We start from the raw sequence: 21,668 nt of genomic DNA on the forward strand, positions 1-21,668 counted from the left end.
CCTGTCAAAGTTGATGCCCGGGAGAATGTTTTGTACAACCTTTGAGATTATCTCCATCCATTATTTTATCATGCACCCGGAATCGCTGTGTTTTCTGACTGTATGTTACTTCTCCTTGAAGAAAGTCTTGTTTTTTGCATTCTATTTTTTTGTATTTCAATCAAATTCTAAACAAAAATATATTTCAGTTAAGAGAATGATTGATAATTGCCATAATTATTTGTTTTAAGTAAATTCAGCCAACTTTTGCTAAAATTAAAACTATGGGCTACTGGTGGTGTATGAATAATACCGACTTTTATGTCCACGTTAAGGGGACTTTTATATCAAAGAAATGTGTGTTCGAAAATATTCATTTATATCACCATATTGCAATATATTTGTTAGCTTTTCAGAAGGTTCAATGAGCATTGTTCAGAACGTTTTCAACTTTGAATAGGTCTGGCCCTCGGTTTGTACCCTGATTGTTTATATGGCCCTCTGTCAGTTTGACTTTGACACCCCATGTTAGCAGACGGTACTTTGATGATTTTGGTGAGTAACATGAATTAAATCTTCCTGTATTTATTGTCAAAAATTAATTTCAAAAACAACATCTTTTTGCGTAATGACATTGCTGTTCTTACTCGTATGTTCTGAAACAGCATATACGGGGTTATTCGTTTGTCAATGGTCATATTAACTAGTAGTCCACCTAACCACCTATCCTAACTAGCAAATCATGGACAGGTCCCAGGTCATGAGTCGTTTGGTAGAGGGACACACAGAAAGAAATATAAGTTTCATTATTCTTTGCTTATAAGGCTAGTGTTTTGCTGACACTACTACGGTCACACCGAACATGAACTGGGGGTTTGAAGCAGTGTGTTTTTAAAAAAAATCTGTGTGATTTGCACAGGTAGGCGCATTTGCCCGTCAAGCAGTGCAACTATTATGTTGGAAGCAAGGATTTCTGGCCATGGAAGATACAACGAGAGATGAATCAAACCAATTTTTTGTGCTTATAACCGATCAGTGTGGTCAACTGCAGCCCACTAAATCATGTTACAAAGATGGTATAGAAACCGTTGGTTCTGGATTTTTAGGATACATGGTTCCTGACGTCAAGAACATGATACAGAGACCAAATAACACTAACTGGTGTTATGAGGACACCCAAATGTTGCACATGAATACACAGTGGATATACAGTTATTACGGTAATACATTTAATTCTAGACGTTTCTCAGCCGATGTTTTGCAATTTATTAACTCGTTTTTAAAGGCCTACAGGTAATTTAGTTCTGTAACTATATAGTCATAGGATATATTAAATGAAAGCTTCAACCCTTATTCTTTAATTAGAAAAGAGTGTTTCTAGCTTTTGCCACTGTTTACTAAACAACACTTGAACATTGCTTAGTTTCTTGGAAATACATACACAAACAAACAAGAGTACCTGATGTCAGCCAAACCGAAACCGTCAATTACAGAGTTCCATAGTTACTTGATGTAGTTTGTGACTCAATGACCAAAACTCACTTCCATCAGAGTAGCCTTTGGGACGTATTTTAACTCGTCAATCATCAGCAAGGAGGCATGACCTGACTGAAGGTAAACAGGCGAAGGTGCGATGCAATCGAAATGCAACGGGGCTTAAATCGAACCTTAAACCACTCTTCATGCATTTGACCTTGAAAAAGGTGAAGTTGCAGTCGAAGTTGGTATCAGCAGTAACACGAGCCGCCAGAGGCCTGGAGAGTGGACGCACATGCACAAACACGTACACATTGACGGGAACGCACCTCCCCGAGCTACTCTGTATTCATCAGATGTTTTTACCGAACCCCAGGGTTGGCTTTTAAAGATTATAAAGCGTGCCCGCCCCCGCCAGGTGCGTTTTTTTTTTTCTAAACAAGGAAATTGCCTGATCTAGCTTCCCAAAGGAAGTGCTAGAAGTGCAATTTAAACTCAGTGAGCATGCAAACAAGGAACGAGGCAGAAGACAGAAAGCCGCACGCAATCAAACGCCCTGCGTCTTGTAAGAATTTGTGGAAATGCTGACGTACTGCTGTGTACCTGAAAAACTATTTCCATTGCGATGCTGCAAACTGGGAAGGTCTGTGGCACAATTTTGTGGAGGTTGGAGTAGATACAACAGCAGATCTCAATGAGATACATGTCATAATGAAACAATTATCAGGTTTTGCTCCTAGATTTTGTATTCTATTCTATTCTATAATTTTCTATTCCATATTATTTCAGTAGATACTCCAGCAGAATCACCATCCAATATACACATCTATGTAAAACTAAAACTGAATTTACCAATTGATTTGATGATTTTAGATGAATTTAAAGAAAATGTGGCAAAAAATCAACTGATGATCTAAAAAAAAAAGGTTAAGTACAAAATACTACAAGACAGTTGTGTAGTTGTGCAGATAAAATTGTGCAGATAATTCAGAGGTCACCCACCTTTTTGAAGCTGAGAGTAGTTTTGTTACTGATTAGCATGAAGGGATAACAGTTTCATATGCATTTCTAAAATAAATTACTATTACCATGTTGTTACTATGTTATTATTGTGTTATTATTTTGTTATTGGTTGGTCTTTTGGTCGGTTGGTTGGCTAGATCCCTTAACCACTATGGTTGTAGAGGCACCATTTCCTGTGGGGTGTCTTGGGCAAGGACAGCCTTGTGGCACCCATCCCTGATTGTAATTCTTAGAAATAAGGTTGAAATAGGCTCACTTAAACATCTGTCTTAGATGAATTCTCTGAATGATTTACATGTATAAATTATTGGGCAATTTTAAAAAGTAGTTAAACTGAACTTAAAAAAAAAATTCTCACAAAAATCTCAATGACCCATGCAGTAGATGATACAGCAGAGTCTTAGGCCAAAATTCATATTCATAATGTTTCCATAGTGCAGTGGTTAGCAATTTTGCCCAACATGCGAAAGGTTCTTGGTTTGAAACCAGGTCGGAACATATGTTGGCCTTGAGAGGGATGGGCGTGACCAGGCTGTAGTTGCCCAAGACACAGGAAATGGTGCCCCTTCAACACTAGTGGTTAAGCGATCCAACCAACCATGACTAAATTTAACAATTAAATTGCTGATATTACATGTACCAAAACGAGCATGAACTAGCTTTTATTTTTGTTTGTATTTTTTAATTTTGAGATCTTTTATTACATTTTCCACTGCTTTAATAATATTGTATACTTTAATGGTTGTGGCTTGATAAATGTTGTTATTTTCTTTCTTTTTCTTTTTTTTTTCTTTTTTTCATGGCAAATCTTAGCACTAAATCGCGAATACAATATATTTGTTTTTAAGACATGTCTCTTCCCATATAGGTGTTGGGTAAAATGACGATAATAGGTAGCTTACATTTTCAGTTGCAGGAAGTTCTTCTCATTATAATTTACAAATGAGAAACACTATCTTAATTTTCTGCGTGGCCCATAATAAGTGTCCATAATTCTTATGTAATCCTTGCACTGATACACATTTCATAGTGCCCTGTTTTGGTGTAGCATGCACCTGTCCGTTTGAGCGCGACCCATAGGGGGCGATGACGCTAAACAGGGCAATGCCGTACAAACTAATGCCAGCTGCAGTAAATCACGAGAAAATAAGAAATGCAATGACCAAGCGAAACCACCAGAGAGCAGAGTTGGTGTCATTCTTAAGCAGACTGTTGAAAATCATGGCAACAATTTCAAGCATCTACAAGCACTCAAAATTCAAGCAATATTCAATCTTTGAAAACACGTCAATAGGTTCAAGCCCGCTGTTGATATCACAAATTACAATGCAGTCTTTTGTTTCGAATCCCCCGGTAAGCATTTTCTGTCTTCTTAATTACATTTTATATCGTCAAAAATCGGAAAAGGTGTACATCCCTGCAAAAATCCACATCCACAAAAAAATGGCTTTAAAATCCACATATAGTTTGAGATCTGTGGCCTTGAGGCAATAACAAGATGGCAGGGGCAAACTGTTGACAACTTATCGAATTTGATGTTGCTTGAAAGGGTCGGGGAAAAAAAAAACATCAATGCTCCCTCCTTTACAGCTCACATCCCATAAATGAAACCAGGCAGCTGCCCCGGAGTCAGATCGGGTCAGAGAGAAGATCAAATGTCCATCTCCCCCGCGGAGCTTTGTAAGCATCACATCAGCACCGCTTTTCACCGCCGGCTAATACACCTAATGGACCCCGCTGGATGAAGGCTGCATTCCCCTGAGACGGACTGACCGACTCTGCTTGTGTGTGTACGATGGTGTGATAGGCAGGCAGGAGGACAGAATTGTGGAACAAAGGGCACAGGAGAGAATGTCAAACTGCTGGATGAAAGCGTGTCTAAGACATGATCAAGGCTTATTTAGTGTTGTTTGAAAACGTCAATGGCTGTTGTTCAATTTTGTTCAAAGGGGGATGGATGTGTAAAATTTACTAACCGCAGAAAGAGAATTCAGTACAGTAAACCCCTGGATTGACGAGGGTCTCATGTAACAATATGGAATATAGCAATCCCCCGGTTTTCGTGGTTTCATGGGACCGGAACCCCCCGCAAACGTAGCGATGCCCCGTTATAGAAGACCCCAAGGGTCAAATTTACCTAGAGATGACCGACTGAGAGTATACCACTGTAACAAAATAATAACTATAGATCTACAAATTAAAAAAAAAACAGAACACAGAATTGCAGTTGAATGAATGGTCTTTCTGCAACTGGCTGGCAACCAGTTTAGGGTGTCCCCTGCCCACGGCCTGAGGACAGCTGGGATGGGCTCCAGCACCTCCGCAACCATACTGAGGATAAGCGGTGCAGATAATGGATGATGGATGAATGGTCTTTATTGTCACTATACAAAAGTACAACGAAATTGGAGGGCTTCTCCTTTCAGTTTAACACAGCGATTTGGAAAGCAGGTAGCTAGCTACACGGTAGCATCGGGTATCCTCGAATTAAGTCAGGTCTCTGCAAAGATTCCTCGAGTTGTGGCTCCAGTTTTTTTGTTGCAGTCATGTGATGTCAGACCCAAATGCAAGTCACAAGGAGTCGAAAAACAGGGATGTATTCAAACCCTAACAATGAGACTCAAGACTGAGAAGGGAGAGCGGAACCGTGACTGCCGAGGAGGGGAATCTTGGGAAAGAAAACCTGACGAGTTTGTCTTGGGGAGGGAAAGTCTTGAGAAGAATATTTGAGGAATATCTTGAAGAGAAAACCTCGAGAAGAAAGTTAGGGGATGAGGAGCTTGTCGTGTTTGCAAAGGAATATCTTAAGACAACCACTAAGTCAACTCAGCAACATGAAGCGGGAGACCGGAGAATTTATTGGAAGCACCTGGGCATTAACGTAGGGAGGACCTGCAGCACTGCGATTGCTTTCTTTCTCACCGCCGCCTCATTCCCTCCCCGGACCAAGTAACAATTCACAGAATTCCTGCTGGTGATCACCATTTCTTTGCTCTCTATTGAATTTTCAGAGTCCGATTTAATTGATGCTATTCTTTTCAATAACAGGCCGTTAAAAGCTAGCTATCTCAGTGCTTAGCTACATTGACTTGTGCAATGGCTCTACTGTTTCACTGACAGCATACACCAGCCTTTTACAGTCGCAAACACAGACAGTCTTGCCCACCCAACACACACACATACAACCTGGCCCCGTAATAGCATAGGCTGTGTGCTGTTTGCTGCAGAACGCAATGCACGATACGTTGATATCAATGAAAATAAAGACAATGTAATTAAAATCGAAACCCAAGAAGAAGTGAACCAGCAATAACCAAAGCCCGAAGTACCGAGGGGTCTCTGTACGATGTTTTTAGCCGCTTATTATGTTTTTCCCCCCACAATACAACAGCGACAAGACATTTGTAGAGTTCAAATAAGTTTTGCTATAAAACTGACAAAGGATCTCATCAAGTGTAACTGTAAATGTCTGATGCTGATTAATGTTTTTAGTGGCAACATTTACATTACAATGGACTGAATAATTATCAGTTATCTGACCAGTTACCACCAAAAAGGAGCCCTAAAAATGTACCGTATGTTTCGCACTATAAGGCGCACCTAAAAACCCCAAACTAGCCAGAAATTAAAAAGTGTGCCCTATAGAATGGAAAATGTGGTGAATTATATAAGAAATGCATAGTTACAATTACATTATACTGCATAGAGCAACTGTTCTGCCTTTGAGAAACAAATGAATCATTCTTTGAGTGCCCTATTGTGGTTAATATGTTATTTGTGTGTTGCTAAAAGGAATTAAAGGAAAGCGCAGAACTTCGTCGGCAGCTCAGACATCAACATTCAAACGCTCATTGCAAATCCTCTTTTGTTTTGCGTTGGACAATAATTGTCTGTAAATATAAAACGCATTGTGATTACTTTTTTATGCTAATGTTTTGTACAAAATTACGTACACTTGTTTTAACTGTTGTTAAATGGTACTGCAAATGGTAACTGTTTTGCCTTGGAGAAACATATAGAGTGCTCTTCGAGTGTCCTCTTCTGGTTTGTCATGTTGTTTGTTTTATCTCATCTCATCTCATCTCATTAGCTGTACCGCTTATCCTTATTAGGGTCGCGGGGGTTGTTTGTTTTAGTGGTGTCATAATGTTAATTTGTTTTATAAAATAAATAATTTAAATTTTAATGTATTTATTTATTATGCAACACTAGCTCTTACTGTAGTTCTAATTCCATGTGCATTATGGTCAAGTGGACCTTGTCTATGTAACGGGTGTAATAATAACTTTTATTTTATTGAAATTCCTGCTAAAATATGTGTATAGTTTTTGGTAAATGTCCTGCAATGCTGAGTCCAACAGTGCCATCTGCTGGTATGGGGTGGGGTTTGGTTTTGGCTTCTAACATGTGACCGGGAGGCGGGGTTTTGTCAGTTTAACCAGAGTACTACAAAGGTAAGACATATCTTTTGGTGCTCCACAAAATAAGTTAATTTTAAACTTTATAACCCCAGCTGACAAATCTCTCACCATGCATAGTAATGTGATTGATATTGTCAAGCTGTTTAGGTTTATTTTCGTTTTGTTTCTGTTTTACTAAATCTCAATTCCCCTTGTAGAGATCAAAGAGATCAGACCCAGCAGAAAAAGCTAATGTTGTGACTCATCCATTTGCAGGTAAATTGTACCCATTTTTATACTCATTATTGTTTTTATTCCTATTTTTCATATACATTAAAAAAAAGGATGATGTTGGTTAAAATTCAGAGTAAAGAAAAACATGTTGAATTCATTGTAAACGTTAAAAATCCACTATACGATCTCTTGTTAAAAGTATCTTGTTAAAATGCAAAGATTTATAAATGTATTGTGATATTCTAAAATGTATTTTCTGTAAAGTGAAAAGACAGCTCTTTGATATGCTTTGTTGTCAGTTTAACCAGAGTACTACAAAGAGATCAAAGAGATCAGACCCAGCAGAAAAAGCTAATGTTGTGACTCATCCATTTGCAGAACTGTAATAATAAAAACCTCATCATCCAGTCCAGCGTGAATGTGGATCTTTGGTGGGACACGTACAACGCGGTTACATCTATAAAAAGATTATCACAAAGGTTATTTTTGGGAGGTGCGTCTTATGATCCGTTGTGTCTTATAATGTAGGAAATACAGTGAATTTCAAGAGGTTTGTGAAATCTATGAATCCAAGCCTCCCTCATCCTGCTTCTCGAGGCCGTCTCGTCGTACAAGTTTTTGAAGTCGCCGTTCTATGACATACCTGATTCAGAGTATTACGATTGTGACAAGGCGAATGCATGCTGATTTGATAAGTTAGGTGTGTTGGATGACAAATTAAAAGGTACAGGACTCCAGCACTCAAGGATCAAGATTTGGGAAAGTTGTTCCAGTCTGGCGTTTTTCAACTTATATTGGGACTTGGAAAAATACCTATTTTCTGGACCTGATTATAAGCCATACCCAAGACACTTGGAAAAGAAAAACCTTTTGGACATACATAAGCCGCACCAGACTATAAGATGCGCATGCCTGCATTGTATCATGAGATATTTACAGATTAAGACGGCACACAGAAAGAGTGTTTTGATAATATATTGTAACTTTTCTTTCCAAACAGTACCTGTTATTTGGCATTAACACAGCAGCAACAACACTAACACAACACTAATAGCATAATTGTTAAAAAGGCCAGGTTACTGTTCGTTTGTGCCATGAGAGCACCCTCTCGTAGTAAGATTGTTCATTGCGTGCATTTGTAACAGGCGTGTTTCCGGCCACCTATAGATGTTTGTCGTGTGAGTAAACGAGCATAGTATTTATTAGTATTTGTTAACTGTATGTATATTACATTGATTTATGTTGCTGATACGATTTGACTTCATACAAAGTATAGCTAACACCTTACATAAAATAGCCAATTAATTGTATGTGCTGCATGGTTCAAAACGTTGGAAAAAAGGAGGGGCTTATAGTCCGAAAAATAAAGTAGAAGGGAATTTGCCTGTCACCATACACCAAGGCCATATAGTTGGAAAAAATACATTTTATTGTCAATGCTCATCAACACTTTTGAATTTTATTTAAAAGTCTTTAAAAAGGATTATTTTAAGGCATATTTTGCTGGTGTCATGATTGCCAAAATGAAGATACCTGTGGCAATCGTTTGGCGCGCAGGAGCGCGCTCTCTGATTGGCTGGCACTCTCCTCTTAAGCTGTCCGCGCCAAAGGAGAAGTGTCAGACCGTACTTGTGTCTCTCTGTGTGTTTTTCCAGATTCCAGTACCAAAGACCTGCCTGCCTTCGGTATCGACCTGCCCGCTAAGCCGTACCGATTCTGCCTATCTGTGACGGAGCTGCCATTCCGTCCAACGCTGCTAGCGACCGACAACCATCGGCTTCCAAAGCAAGCTCTGTCAGCTCAATCCAATAAAGATTCCTTTAAAACAAATGCAATTGGGTCCGAGATTCCGTCCTGGTGCCTGACAGCCGGTTTGTTTTTGTAAAATGTATAGTTTAGTACACACCCAAAATATGGAGAGAAGACGTCAATGGATTTGGAATTTGCAAAAAAGAACATGAAAGAGCCAAAACCTGATGTAAAACTCCACCCTGTTCTAAAAGTCGTCCCCTGAGCCCTTTCTTTTTATTAAATACCCTATGTTACAAAAGAATATACGCCCTAAAGAGTGTTAAAATCAAAGAGCAACAACATGATTTGCCAAAAGTAACAATGGTGTTAACAGTGCATAATAGTCAAAACAACAGTGCACAATAACAGTCAAGCTAACAAACTTGCATGCTTTGCAATTTCCAATACAGTGGAACCTCGGTTCTCTACCATAATACGTTCCAGAACCCTGTTCGAAAACCGATTTGTTCAATCACCGAAATCGTTTTTCCCATTAAAAATAATGTAAAATTGTTTTAATTCGTTCCAACACACTGAATGTTTACCATGAACGTAAACATGAAGCTAACCCAGGCTAATCGTACGTTCTCGTTAGCGTAATCTACGCTAACATGAACGTGTAAAAATTAAAAAAAGGATTATGAATAGGATTTCTTACCTTTGTGGTGGACGGTGGGGAGAAAAAAATCATCAAAAGTTTTCAACCTCTTCCAAAACTTGCGGCAGTTGCTTGCTTATAGCGCTAACTTCCTTAGCCGCATAACTCGATTTCACAGCCTCCTTATTCTTTACTATCGTACTGATAGTAGATTTAGCCATGCTGTATTCACTAGCAAGATCGGAAATTCGTACACCTCTTTCATTTTTAGCTATTAAGTCTTTTTAAAAGGCAATAGTTGTACGAACAACTTGTCTTTTTTCACCTGTCCTGCTTGCACCGACCTTCTTCAGAGGCATAATTAGGGGCTAAAACACCCGCACGCCGCTCAGCATCGCACCCTTGCGTACCCGCGTTCGAACTCCGATTTTTTGACCAAACAGCAAAGCAAGAATTTCTCGAAATTTTTGGTCAAACACCGATTTGTCCGAACTGAGAGGCTTTCGAAAACCGAGGTTCCACTGTATTAAAAACAGAATACAATTGTGAGTTTTACAGCGTGAAAAGAAACCTGAAACAGGCAGGAAAAGGGTGTGATTAACCATCATTATCATCTATCATCACTGATTCAAACCAAGGGATTAAACTGTGAGTTTGCTTTCGCTTTTTTGGAAGCACCTTTGTGGTCTATTCATCCGGTTGAAATGACTGCACAGGTTAGGACACCCTTCCGTGCACTTGAGGCCCCAAAGTTATTCCGGGTAATTTCAAGTCGTTTTAATTCCCCATCCGAATCCATCTTCAACAGTGACACTGAATTCTAAAATAACGTTAAATCTCGCAAGTGAATCGAATGCGTCCCTTCCCCGCCGGTTGCAGTAAATGAGTTGTCAGCCTCGGTTGAGAACGCTGCCATTCCTCACTATCACACCGTCTTATTACTTCCGCCTCTCGCCACCTTCTCCCCTTCTCTGTCTCGGCCCCATCCGTCGCATGCTTTATTTCTCTTTCAGTCACTCTAATTTGCAATTGATTAGCTGTCCTCTTGTAGCTCAGTCGCCAGATCTGGTCTCCCCCCTCCCGTTCCCGCCTCGTTCATTGCCGACCCCGAGCTCAGTCCACAAGTCAATTTCTCTTTAACGAGTGTTGGTACATTTGGCTCCCCAGGCGACGAGGCCCTTCTGTGTAAATAAAACAGAGAGCCAAGCTCAAAATCAATGGGCTTATTACCCTCGGAAAATGCTAAACAAGCAATATCAGAGATTCACTTGGTGGGATAGAGCGTCTTCCATAATGGGACTGCGGCTCCAGGGCACACAGCCATCGAGCCATATTCAATCTCGACTTCTTTTAAGCTGGCGATGGTGGGAAGTAAAGTACATCACTTGGGTATCTTTTTGAAATTAAGTAAGTACTTATGACATAGTTTGGACAGAGATAAAGCTAAACCTGGCTGCCTTGTTTCAAAACTAGTGTACAGCTGCTAATATTGGGTACATTTATACATGCAGGTAATAATCTCATTGGGAACAGAATACAGTAATCCCTCGCAGTATTACGGTATACTTTTCATGCAATGTGTTTGGCATTTTGACTGGCTAAACAGTCACAACTGGTGAAAATAACGACTCATAGCAAGATTCCAGCGCCTATTCATTGCTGCTGCTGCTAGATCTCAGTGCTGCTTTTGATATGGCGGACCACAATATATTACTTTACTTGATCATCTGGAAAAATGGATTGGTTCAGTAACCGTACTCTTGTGGTTTAGGTTCTACCTCTCAGACAGGACTCATTGTTTTTACTACAGCAATATGACCTAAGGACATTTAAATGTTCCACAGGGCTCTGTCCCCACTTCTTTTTTATATTCATATGCTTCCGCTTGGTTATATTATCCGCAAGTATATTGGTTTCCATGCTTCTTGAACTCCTCCGTTACACAGGGTTGGGTAGGGTTACTTTAACTGGATTACTTTCAATTACAGACTGCTGTCACTGTCTTGTACTATGGACAGACTGAAGAGATATTTTCTTCCTCATGCCATGAGGCTCTATAACTCTACCCGGCAGAGTAAAAGCCCACAGTAAACCACACCACCTACATTGCATATTACCGAATCTTAGTGCAATATGTATTCTGTGTAGCACTATTTAGTTATTCTATATAACACACTACAGTGGGCATTTGCACGTCACACTGGGTATTTGTATATTGTATTCTTTTTGCTTTATTATTGTATTGTTCTCAGCTCAGGGATGCTGCTGGAAATGTGAATTTCCCTTCGGGGATGAATAAAGTATCTATCTATCTATCTATCTATCTAATTACTTTTGGATTACTCCAATACCAAATATGCTAATAAAAGACAAAAGAAACTAAATATGAATAAAATTATGACTCACAACACGTGGTAAGCTTTCTCTCCTGGCTTTGATCTCTTTGGTCTCCGGCAAAACTAACATAAAATGCGACAGAAACAAAATGAAAATATTTCCAAACAGCTTTCCAACATCATTTTTGCCGTCCCATGTATTCCGTTACTCCCAAGCCTGCACAAAATTTAGTAATTTCATTCATATTTAGTTTCTTTTGTCTTTTATTAGCATATTTGGTATTGGAGTAATCCAAAAGTAATTGAAAGTAATCCAGTTAAAGCAACCCTACCCAACCCTGCCGTTACAACATTGTACAAAGTGGCAACGTGAGTAAAAATGGTGCGATTGTGATATAAAATCAAATGCCTTTTCTCATGTCATCTACAATCCTAATGCCCTAATGGTTAGAATTCAGTGCTCTAACTGCTGCGATCTGTGTTAGGAAGCATGGCCGGCCACAGCGGTAATTGTTGGACTGCCTACCTACTGAAAACAAACAACGGCCATATTTGTATTTGTTACCATCTTGGCTTTATAGACAGGCCGGTGCACACAAACTGCCTCAAAAACCGGCCAACAGCAGGATTTACACAGACACCCCATATTTCATCACGAAGCTCTGATTAGCGCGCTGTGAAAAGCTGCACGCGTGTGCAACATTCCCTCCTGGAAGCGAGTACACACTCGTCATACGGAAAGGCGTTGACACTCTGCAATTTATGCACAACGCAACACAAAGAACGACACGCACAAACAGTGGAATCAATAATGCCGTTGTGCATATGACCACACGTGCAGTACACACACTAAGTCAACATGGAGCGTTTACAAACAGGAAGCCACACGCGAGAAGACAAACACGCCATGCATGGCGAAGCATTTTTCACTCACACACACCAACACACGTTTGCATGTGCTTGTGAATGCGTGCCTTGCCTCGGCTCATTTCACCTCCCTGTTGATGAGCGCTTAGCACAGATGTTGATGCTAATGACTAAACTGTGCTCTTAGGAAAATGGCTCCAAAAGTTCGTTAACGGACACAATTAGAGTCTGTGGCTCCGTTTACTAAACAGATTTTTCTCCCATCAAAGGATAGTTTAGCACACTGATCCAAAGGCCTGTGCAAAAACTAATACCACGATCCCAAGCATTCAGGGTTGGGTAGGGTTACTTTAACTGGATTACTTTCAATTACTTTTGGATTACTCCAATACCAAATATGCTAATAAGAGACAAAAGAAACGAAATATGAATAAAATTACTACATTTTGTGCAGGCTTGGGGAGTAACGGAATACATGGAACGGCAAAAATGATGTTAGCAAGCTGTTTGGATTTATTTTCATTTTGTTTCTGTCGCATTTTATGTTAGTTTTGCCGGATATCAAAGAGATTAAAGCCAGGAGAGAAAGCTTACGACGTGTTGTGAGTCATAATTTTATTCATATTTAGTTTCTTTTGTCTTTTAATAGCATATTTGGTATTAGAGTAATCCAAAAGCAATCCAGTTAAAGTAACCCTACCCAACTCTGCAAGCATTCAACACCTTTTTGGTTACAAATTTGAAATCAGAACAACAAGTATGCTTTTGGCCTGGTCAGAGATAAAAAAAAAAAAAAAAAAAAATCACGCATTTGGACAGAGTGATTCTAACACTAGCAGCAGAAGCGTTGTGCTACTGTCACAATATTGTAAAATGTCCCTGCATATATATCTGTAGGTGTATCAGTTTACCAGTTATATCCAATGGATCTTTTAAATCACCACATTAATCATTTGGTTGTAGTTAATTATCTTCAGGGCAGCACGGCGGAACAGTGGTTAGCGCGTGTGCGGCACAGTTCTGAAGTCATGAGATCGAACCTTCTTGTGTGGAATTTGCATGCTCTCCCCGTGCTTGCGTGGGTTTCCTCCGGGCACTCTAGTTTCCTCCCATATTCCAAAAACATGCATGTCAGGTGAATTGGCCGGTCCGAATTGTCCCCTAGGTGTGAATGAGCGAGTGAGTTGTGTGTCTCTGTGTGCCCTGCGACTGGCTGGCAACCAGTTCAGGGTGTCCCCTGTCCGAAGATAGCTGGGATGGGCTCCAGCACCCCCGCGACCCTACTGAGGATAAGCGATGCAGATAATGGATGGATGGATATTTATTTTTGTGATTATCTATGTATGTGAGTAAAGCATTTACCTATTTTCCGGACTATAAGGCGGACCTAAAACCCCTAAATTAGCCAGAAATTTGGTACGGTTTACATACCGCAAAATACAGTGGATAAAATCCGAAATGCATGGTTATGATTAAATAATAGTGCATACGGTACTTGTTCTGCTTTTGAGAAACATGAACAGTGGTCTTCGAGTGACCTCATGTGGTAAGCATGGTGATTGTACAAACATGCTTCTTACATTTCAACCAATGATGAAAGGGATTCTTATCATTATCAAAATGCAAAAAAAGTGTATTGTTTGTCTTTATCTTTTTTTATGTTGGATGTTTGATCAAAAAGATATTTGTATTGTTTAGTCCACAATCATTCGTGGCAGTGTGAGGTAACTGTTCTGCCTTTAAGTAACATATAGTATGGCCTTGGATTTTGGTTGACAGGTTATTTTTATTTTTTTTTGCTAAAAGGAAAAAAAGAAAAAGCAGAACTTTAACAACAGTACAGATGCTGACCTTCGAATGCAGGTTCCGAATAATTTTTTGCTGTTGCACATCGTTCACTAGCTGTCTAGCTGGCGAAAAAGGGATACTCCGGAGTGAGCACAACACAGTAACCATGAATTAATTAACGAATATCATGTTAATTTATGTTATATGAAATAAATCATTTTAATTCAAATGTTTTTTTTTCTATGAAACCCTTGATCTTACTGTAGTTTAAATTCCATGCTCCTTATATACGAAGACTATATCCCAAAATCCTTATTTTGACGGGGTGCGCCTTTAAGTGCAGAAAATACTGTACCTGTGGTTTGTGGCTAGACTTTTGTCGGACTTCAAATCCCAATGAGACTGCTTGTTTGTCCATGGTTGCAAATTAGGTCATTTTGTAAACTTCCACTATGTTAAGAGACTTTTCTTTCAACCCACTCCCATGTGTTATAAAATCATTTTTTTATGCTTTTTCGGTGGACGTCATCTGAACAAGCCCAGAATACATGTATGTTATATGTCCGTCCGTTTTGTTCTACTTTGTTTAATTGTAAGAAAAACCTCTAATGGGAATTCTAAGCTCCAATGTTTTTACAATAAAATAAGAGAAATAAAACACATGGAGGAGAAAGACATTTCTTTCAAAAAAGTAGAAGTGAACACGTGGAGAAAAATTAAACTCCTTCATTACCTTTAAGGCCAGTAAGAAATATCTTCATTTTCTCTGCATGTATTTTTAGCCTTTGAGAAGCGATGTCTGGCTTCTACCATTTCCTGGATGTATTTTTAATGTACATATTTTGCACAAGTTGAAAAAAATCCAAAATTGACGTATGATCAAGAACGCTCATGAAGACTTTTAAGATGAATGTGTCACGATTCTGTTACTTGCCCGCTAATTACCCTCTCCTGTGCTCACTCTTTCAGCCCCAGCTGCCACTCGGTCCCTAATTATCCCTCTCCCTATTTAAGCACTTCATTTTCGTTCACTCTTTGTCAGTCCGTCAGCAAACTTCAGCACATGCAAGGCAAGCACTTTTTGACTCTGGCTACGTTTTGATTCTGACCTGTTCCTGCATCCTGCCTGATCCCCTTCCCTTTTTCCTGTATCAATCCCCTTTCCCTGGCTTCCAGATCATCTCCGGTTACCTGACTTGCTTCCGATCCCGGACCACGCTTCGTTCTCCTGTCCCGGCTACCCAACTTGCTTCCGATCCACGACCACGCTTCGTTGTCCTGTCCCGCCTACCCTGACTTGCTTCCGATCCACGACCACGCTTCATTCTCCTATCCCGGCTACCCGACTTGCCACCTGTCACCGGCCGCAAGGGCTTCTAGCTCCTCCTGCCCAGCAAGCACCGTATCACTGCCTTTTTCCTTTCATCCTGACTTCCCCGATCCCTTAATAAAGCATTGTGTGGAGCGTTACGCATTTGGGTCCACTGCTTGTTCCGGTCGTGACAGAATGTTTGGAGAGTTCAAATATGTCAAATATTTGCATACATAAAACGGTGGAAGAATAAAGCCCACATGATTCTCTTGGAACTGTGACCACCTTACATAGCTGAAGGTGAATACATCCATACCCTTCCAGTTTGCAGTATTTAGTGACATTTTTTACGAAAGAACTCTACTCACACCTTGTTTTGAAACCATTATTCACAACAAATAGAACACTCAAGATGAACCTCAAAAAAAGGGAGTAATATTTGTTGATATAGGCATTATAATTATTTTATATTTTATCAATCATCAAACATTGAAATTAAATGCTTTGAATAATTTTCCTGGACATTTGGTTTGACGGCTTTGTCTAGTTTTGTGTTAAAATATATGCTGTCGCTCTCACTGAATTTTTTTTTTTAATATATTTTGCTTAATGGATATTTAAGTCAAAAAAGACCCCAAACCCTGCCTTAATCGCTGATCCAGTTCTTCCTGCCCGTGAATGCTACGAAAAGCAATAACTTTCCGGCTATGTGAGTTTAACGCTAACTTGTGAAAGTAATAGTGCTCTCAGTTAAAATCGTTATAAATTTTCTTTTTGATTGGAATTTTAGGCTATTCATTTAAAGGTTAGAAAACATATGCCGCTAATGCTTATGTAGCTAACATTAGTAACTGGCCACAGTATGCCCCAGTAAGTGCAACTGTAAATGGTTGCAGCTAAAGCGAGAGTAATAGTAATGCTAGTATTCAAGCAGGGGGTCACAAATGTGGTGGTGCCCGTGGGCACCAGGTAGCCCCCTGAGAACACCTGAGTAGCTCACTATTTATGGTTCATTGTGATCTTCCAGGAAAGTCGATTTCTATCCTATTTTAGACCACTTTAACCCTGCATGTAATAGTTGCTTGTAATATCATGTTAACATTATGGTTCGAACGTGAAAACTTGTTCTTTAAGAAATGCATATCAAACTAGGAGCCCTTCGCACTAATCAGTAGTAAAAAAGTAGCTCTCAGCTTAAAAAAGGTCGGTGAACCCTGCATCAGAAACTAAAATAAATAGTCGCTAATGTTAACGCCCGACAGATTTTTTAAATCCCCTTTCAAACAAACCGGGCTTCATCAACCTGTACTGATTTGGCGACAAAATTGGTAATGTGGTTCATTAACACTAATTACATACGCTGGGATACTGCGAGTTAATTAGTCTGTCATTGCAGCAAAGGCCTAGCGAAACAAATCTCTGGTGTTAGTCAGACGTTTTTAACTGAGACTGAAAAAAATAAAACTTTGGAAAAAGGGTTTCAGTGGTGACTTAAGTTTAAGTTAGAGTTACACCCGTTGTTTGTTTTTTTTTTTTTCAAAAATTATAAAGAAAATCAACCTTTTTATTCAAATTAATCAAATTTCATAGAGCAACCATAAAAATGTTATTTGGTAATTAATTTTTAAGGTTTAATACAAAATCTGATAAATTTTGATTAAACATTTTAATCTCTTGACAGGAGAATTTTTATTGAATAGCACTAGGAAGCCCCTTAAGCACACCTGGATGGCTCATAGACCGGTTGTAAAAATAACTCACCAGTGATAGGTCATTGCAATTTTCTAGGAAATGTTAGAAGTCATTGACAAGATTAGTGTATTTGTTTGCACTATCAATTCTTTCAAAATCATTTTTAAATGAGCCTTTAATTGAAATAAACTATACAATTAAATCTATATATGCAAATTACTCATTTAAAAAGCAGGTGTTTTAGTGGGTGACTGATAGAAGTCTACCTATTAAGGGGCGGGCCGATTATCGGCACTGATATTTGGGACTTTTAATGCTATCGGTATCGGCGTTTTTATTAATTCGACTCGCCGATTATTGAGGCTCTCTGCAGCTGCGCTCTCTCTCCGTCACTCCTACTCCATCCCTTCCCTCCTTGTCTCTCCTCGCTACCCAGCCTGCACCTTCTGATTGGATAAGCAACTGGGATGGAGACACTGAAGCAAAAGCTTGTCCAACTCCAAACATTGCAGACAGCGACAACTCCCCGACATGTCCCGACATATCTGAGTGTGAATCAAGCCGCTGGTAATATTGTATTGCCCCTATGTGTAGTCAAAGATTCACACAGTGGCTGATGAGGGTTGATTGCCGATTTAATAAACAAATAACAAGCGTTAAAAGGGCATTCAAGGAGAAGCTACTCACGCCCCTTTTTCCACACACAGACTGACAAGCAGAGAGCAACTTCCACGCTAGTCACTACCCTGATGTCACGTCTCCCTTAAAGGATCCATACGTAAACATAGACACAGACATTACAATAATTAAGATTTTTAGAATTCCGTAATAAACAAGCATGTTTGTGATTAAGAGATAGCATAAAAGTGGAGTTAATTTGTTTAAGGGAAGCAAGATTAGGTGGAGAATGATAAATTAGCTGTTACCATAACATAAGTTTGTCAATCTGGCACTAAAAATGGAGTGCCCACACATTTTAATTCGCGAGCTGTTGAAATTTCCATTGCTCTTTGCGCTTTTTGTTTTACCTTAATTTAAGTTTTGTAGGCTGTATTGACATTTTTATTTATTTATTGTATATAAAAAATCAGGGAGCTACTTAAGTTTTTATGTACCTCTTTTACAAGTTGCTGCGAAGCCTAGTATTTTGTTTAAGTGAAAGATTAGTCATGTTAGTTGTGATGAAATTCTAATTTATTTACTGTAAAAGGTCTCAGAGGGTTATTAAAGTTTTATTTGAATTCAAACAAATGTTCTTTGTTTCTTTTTGTATGAGTACAAATTTCTCACGCCAATTTTTAGGCTTTTGCAAATGAATTTCAGCTCCAAATATCGGTTATCGGCCTCCTCCTAATCGGTATCGGTATAGGCCCTGAAAAAACCCATATCGGTCGATCCCTAGAGACTTAGCCTGTTTTATCTCTACTTCTAATAATTTCAACCTGGTACCATACCATTTGGATCTTGTGACATCCCTGACACTTACAAAAAGAAACAATGAATTACTGGGATAATTGTTTTGTAGTATTTTGTCCTTGTTTTATCTTTAAAGCAGTGGTTGATTCTTATTTATTGTTTGACACATTTTGGGTTACTTATCATCAAATATCAGCAAATTAATTGGTAGATTAAGTCATACTTTTAAAAAAATATACATTTTGGATGGATATTCTGCTGTATCATCTACTGTAGTGTTCATTGTGATTTTCTGGGAAATTTTATTTAGATGTCGATAGAAATAATTGACCTGATTACTGTCTTTAAATACATGATCAATTGTTCCAAAGTTATTTTTAAAATTAGCCTATAATTATATCAAATTATATAATTATGTCTAGATATGTAAATCCTTCTGTGCCAGAAGTAGTACCTCGCGCTAATCCATAACAAAAAAGTAGCTCTGAAAGTCAAAAGGATTGGTGATCCTTGTTCAAATCAAAGTGGTATAATTCGCAAACCAGCATACATAATCAATTTGTTATCCACTAGCATACTTCTGCCACCAGTCCCACCACTTTTACTTTCAGCCCCAGAAACGTCGCCTACCTGTTTGTGCATCTCGATGTTGAGTCCATATGACATTTCGTAATACTAAAAAAAGAAAACAGGGACAAAGCAGATAAATTCATGTGGCGTGTTACTTTCCTATTTGCATCAACACAAAGAAACTCTCTGGGTGTGAAACTCACCATGACATAGTGTCTCTGCATCTCGGTTTTCTCACTTGCCAGTTTCTCGCACTCCATTTTCAAACTGTGAGGTCGATGTGGGAAAGGAAAAAAAAAAAATCTGTGTCACATAAACACGTTCCACACACTCTTACAGATTCCGTTTTGTCGGAAAAAGCAAAACAACGTTGAGATGTAAAAGCAGAAGCTGCGCGTGACCGCATCCTGCTACTTTTATGTGGCATTTCTGATCTCACCCGCTTCCCCTGCAGACACTTACTCAGCACGTACATCTCGGTAATTAATGGATCAATAGGCGACCACGCGAACCTCGACATAAGGCCCGAACTGCACCATCGACAAAAAAACGGCCTCATAACGAGGGTCCATATCACAAGTGTGGTTACGCTAAAGCTTAACCCTTTCCTATTTGCAGGAAACTATCCACTTACCACGATGACTCTTTAGTTGTGAGTGTTTTATGAGATAATCGTGGGCGGAACCATTTATGTGCAGGTAAAGTGAGTCTGCTGACAAGCCAATAACTGAGTGAAGTGATACCTGAAAGTACATTTGTGGCTTTTCTAGAATGCATTAGGACGAAACTGACATACTTCTTTGTCGGCAGGCTCTTTATATTCATATGCTGGATTGATTTATGGAGCACAAAATTGACGTACGAATTTTGCCTTGTCTTTATATAGACAAGCTTCTTTAATCCGAGATAGAACCACAATTTGTCATCAGTGGTGTATGTAACACAAATGCCTTAAATGGTGAAATTATTTATTTAACTATCATAATACTCTTTTTTTAAATCTTACTTTTGTCTTTTAGGCCTTTATTACATGTCTATCCTGAAGTGTTACTTCAAATCTTGTAAGAAATGCACACTATGTGGTCATCGATGACAATAAAGGCTATCCATCCATCCATCATCTGCAGCGCTTATCCTCAGTAGGGTCACGGGGGTGCTGGAGCCCATACCAGCTATTTTCGGTAAGTGGGCATGGGACACCTTGAACTGGTTGCCAGCAAGTTGCAGGGCACACAGAGACGGACAACTCATCACTCATTCATACTTGGGGACCAACCAATTAACCTGACATGCATGTTTTTGTAAAACGGGAGGAAACTATAGTGTCAGGAGGAAACCCAGGCTGGCATGGGGAGAACATGCAAACTCCACATGGGGAGGCGGCAGCAGCTGGACTTGAACCATGTACCTCTGCACCGTGGGGCTGCGCGCTAACTACCCAGCTGCCATGCCGCCACAATAAAGACTATTTTATTCCAAATGCATTAGTCACTATCTCCTAGGAAAAATTATAACAGAGGTACATATGACACCTGGAGACCAGGCTTATAACAGTATTAAATCATTAAGGTTTTTCCAGCATCATCTCTATATTGAGGTTTGTGTGTGTGTGTGAGTTTCTACATTTGTTATATTTAGGAATTGTATTTATTTCAGTAAATGTCATATTTTTGGAATGTTCTTTTTTTAAATAATTATTTTACAATCACCTTAATTGAACGACAATTAATTTCTATGATCTGTACAGCCTACATATTATAGTACTTTTTTAAACCACTACATGGGATGTAAATAATAAACTAAAAGCTCACGATGTACTGTTTGAAATTAATTTATGTCGATGAAAATGTAAAATAAAAAACATGAAATTATGCTCGGTTTAATTGTTCCTGTTTCAGTTAATTAATCCTCTTATAAAAATCTCATTAATTTAGAGTTATTAACATTTTTAATTTTAATTTTATTTATTTGGCATTTTATTATTATTATAATTTTGTCTAATAAACTTGTTTTGGATCAGGGGTAACCAGGAAGTCACCTATGCACACCTGAGTAGTTCTGGTTCAGAAAGTATTCACCAGTGATGGGTTGCTGTGTTTTTTTATAGAAAATGTGATTTCTAAGTAGCATGACGTTTGATTGGTTGACTGAGCCTATTTGAACTCTACTTCTAATGATTACAACCT

The 21,668-nt window shown here is 39.0% G+C and overlaps 1 protein-coding gene across 3 annotated transcripts in view; it reads right to left on the reverse strand.

Annotated features, from left to right (window-relative positions):
* Positions 1 to 21,668, reverse strand: part of LOC148366077 (transducin-like enhancer protein 4) — a 57,884-nt gene that overhangs the window by 29,596 nt on the left and 6,620 nt on the right. For all 3 annotated transcript variants that reach the window (XM_088336481.1, XM_088336480.1, XM_088336479.1), the window contains exons 3-4: positions 19,686 to 19,749; positions 19,543 to 19,587 (exon numbers count right to left, since the gene is read on the reverse strand). In XM_088336481.1, the coding sequence (XP_088192607.1) occupies positions 19,543 to 19,587; positions 19,686 to 19,749 (109 nt within the window). The remainder of the gene's footprint in view (positions 1 to 19,542; positions 19,588 to 19,685; positions 19,750 to 21,668) is intronic.

The sequence above is a fragment of the Urocampus carinirostris genome, chromosome 5 (genome assembly GCF_059441175.1).
Source record: "Urocampus carinirostris isolate Australia breed hairy pipefish chromosome 5, RoL_Ucar_1.0, whole genome shotgun sequence".
Lineage (NCBI taxonomy): Eukaryota > Metazoa > Chordata > Actinopteri > Syngnathiformes > Syngnathidae > Urocampus > Urocampus carinirostris.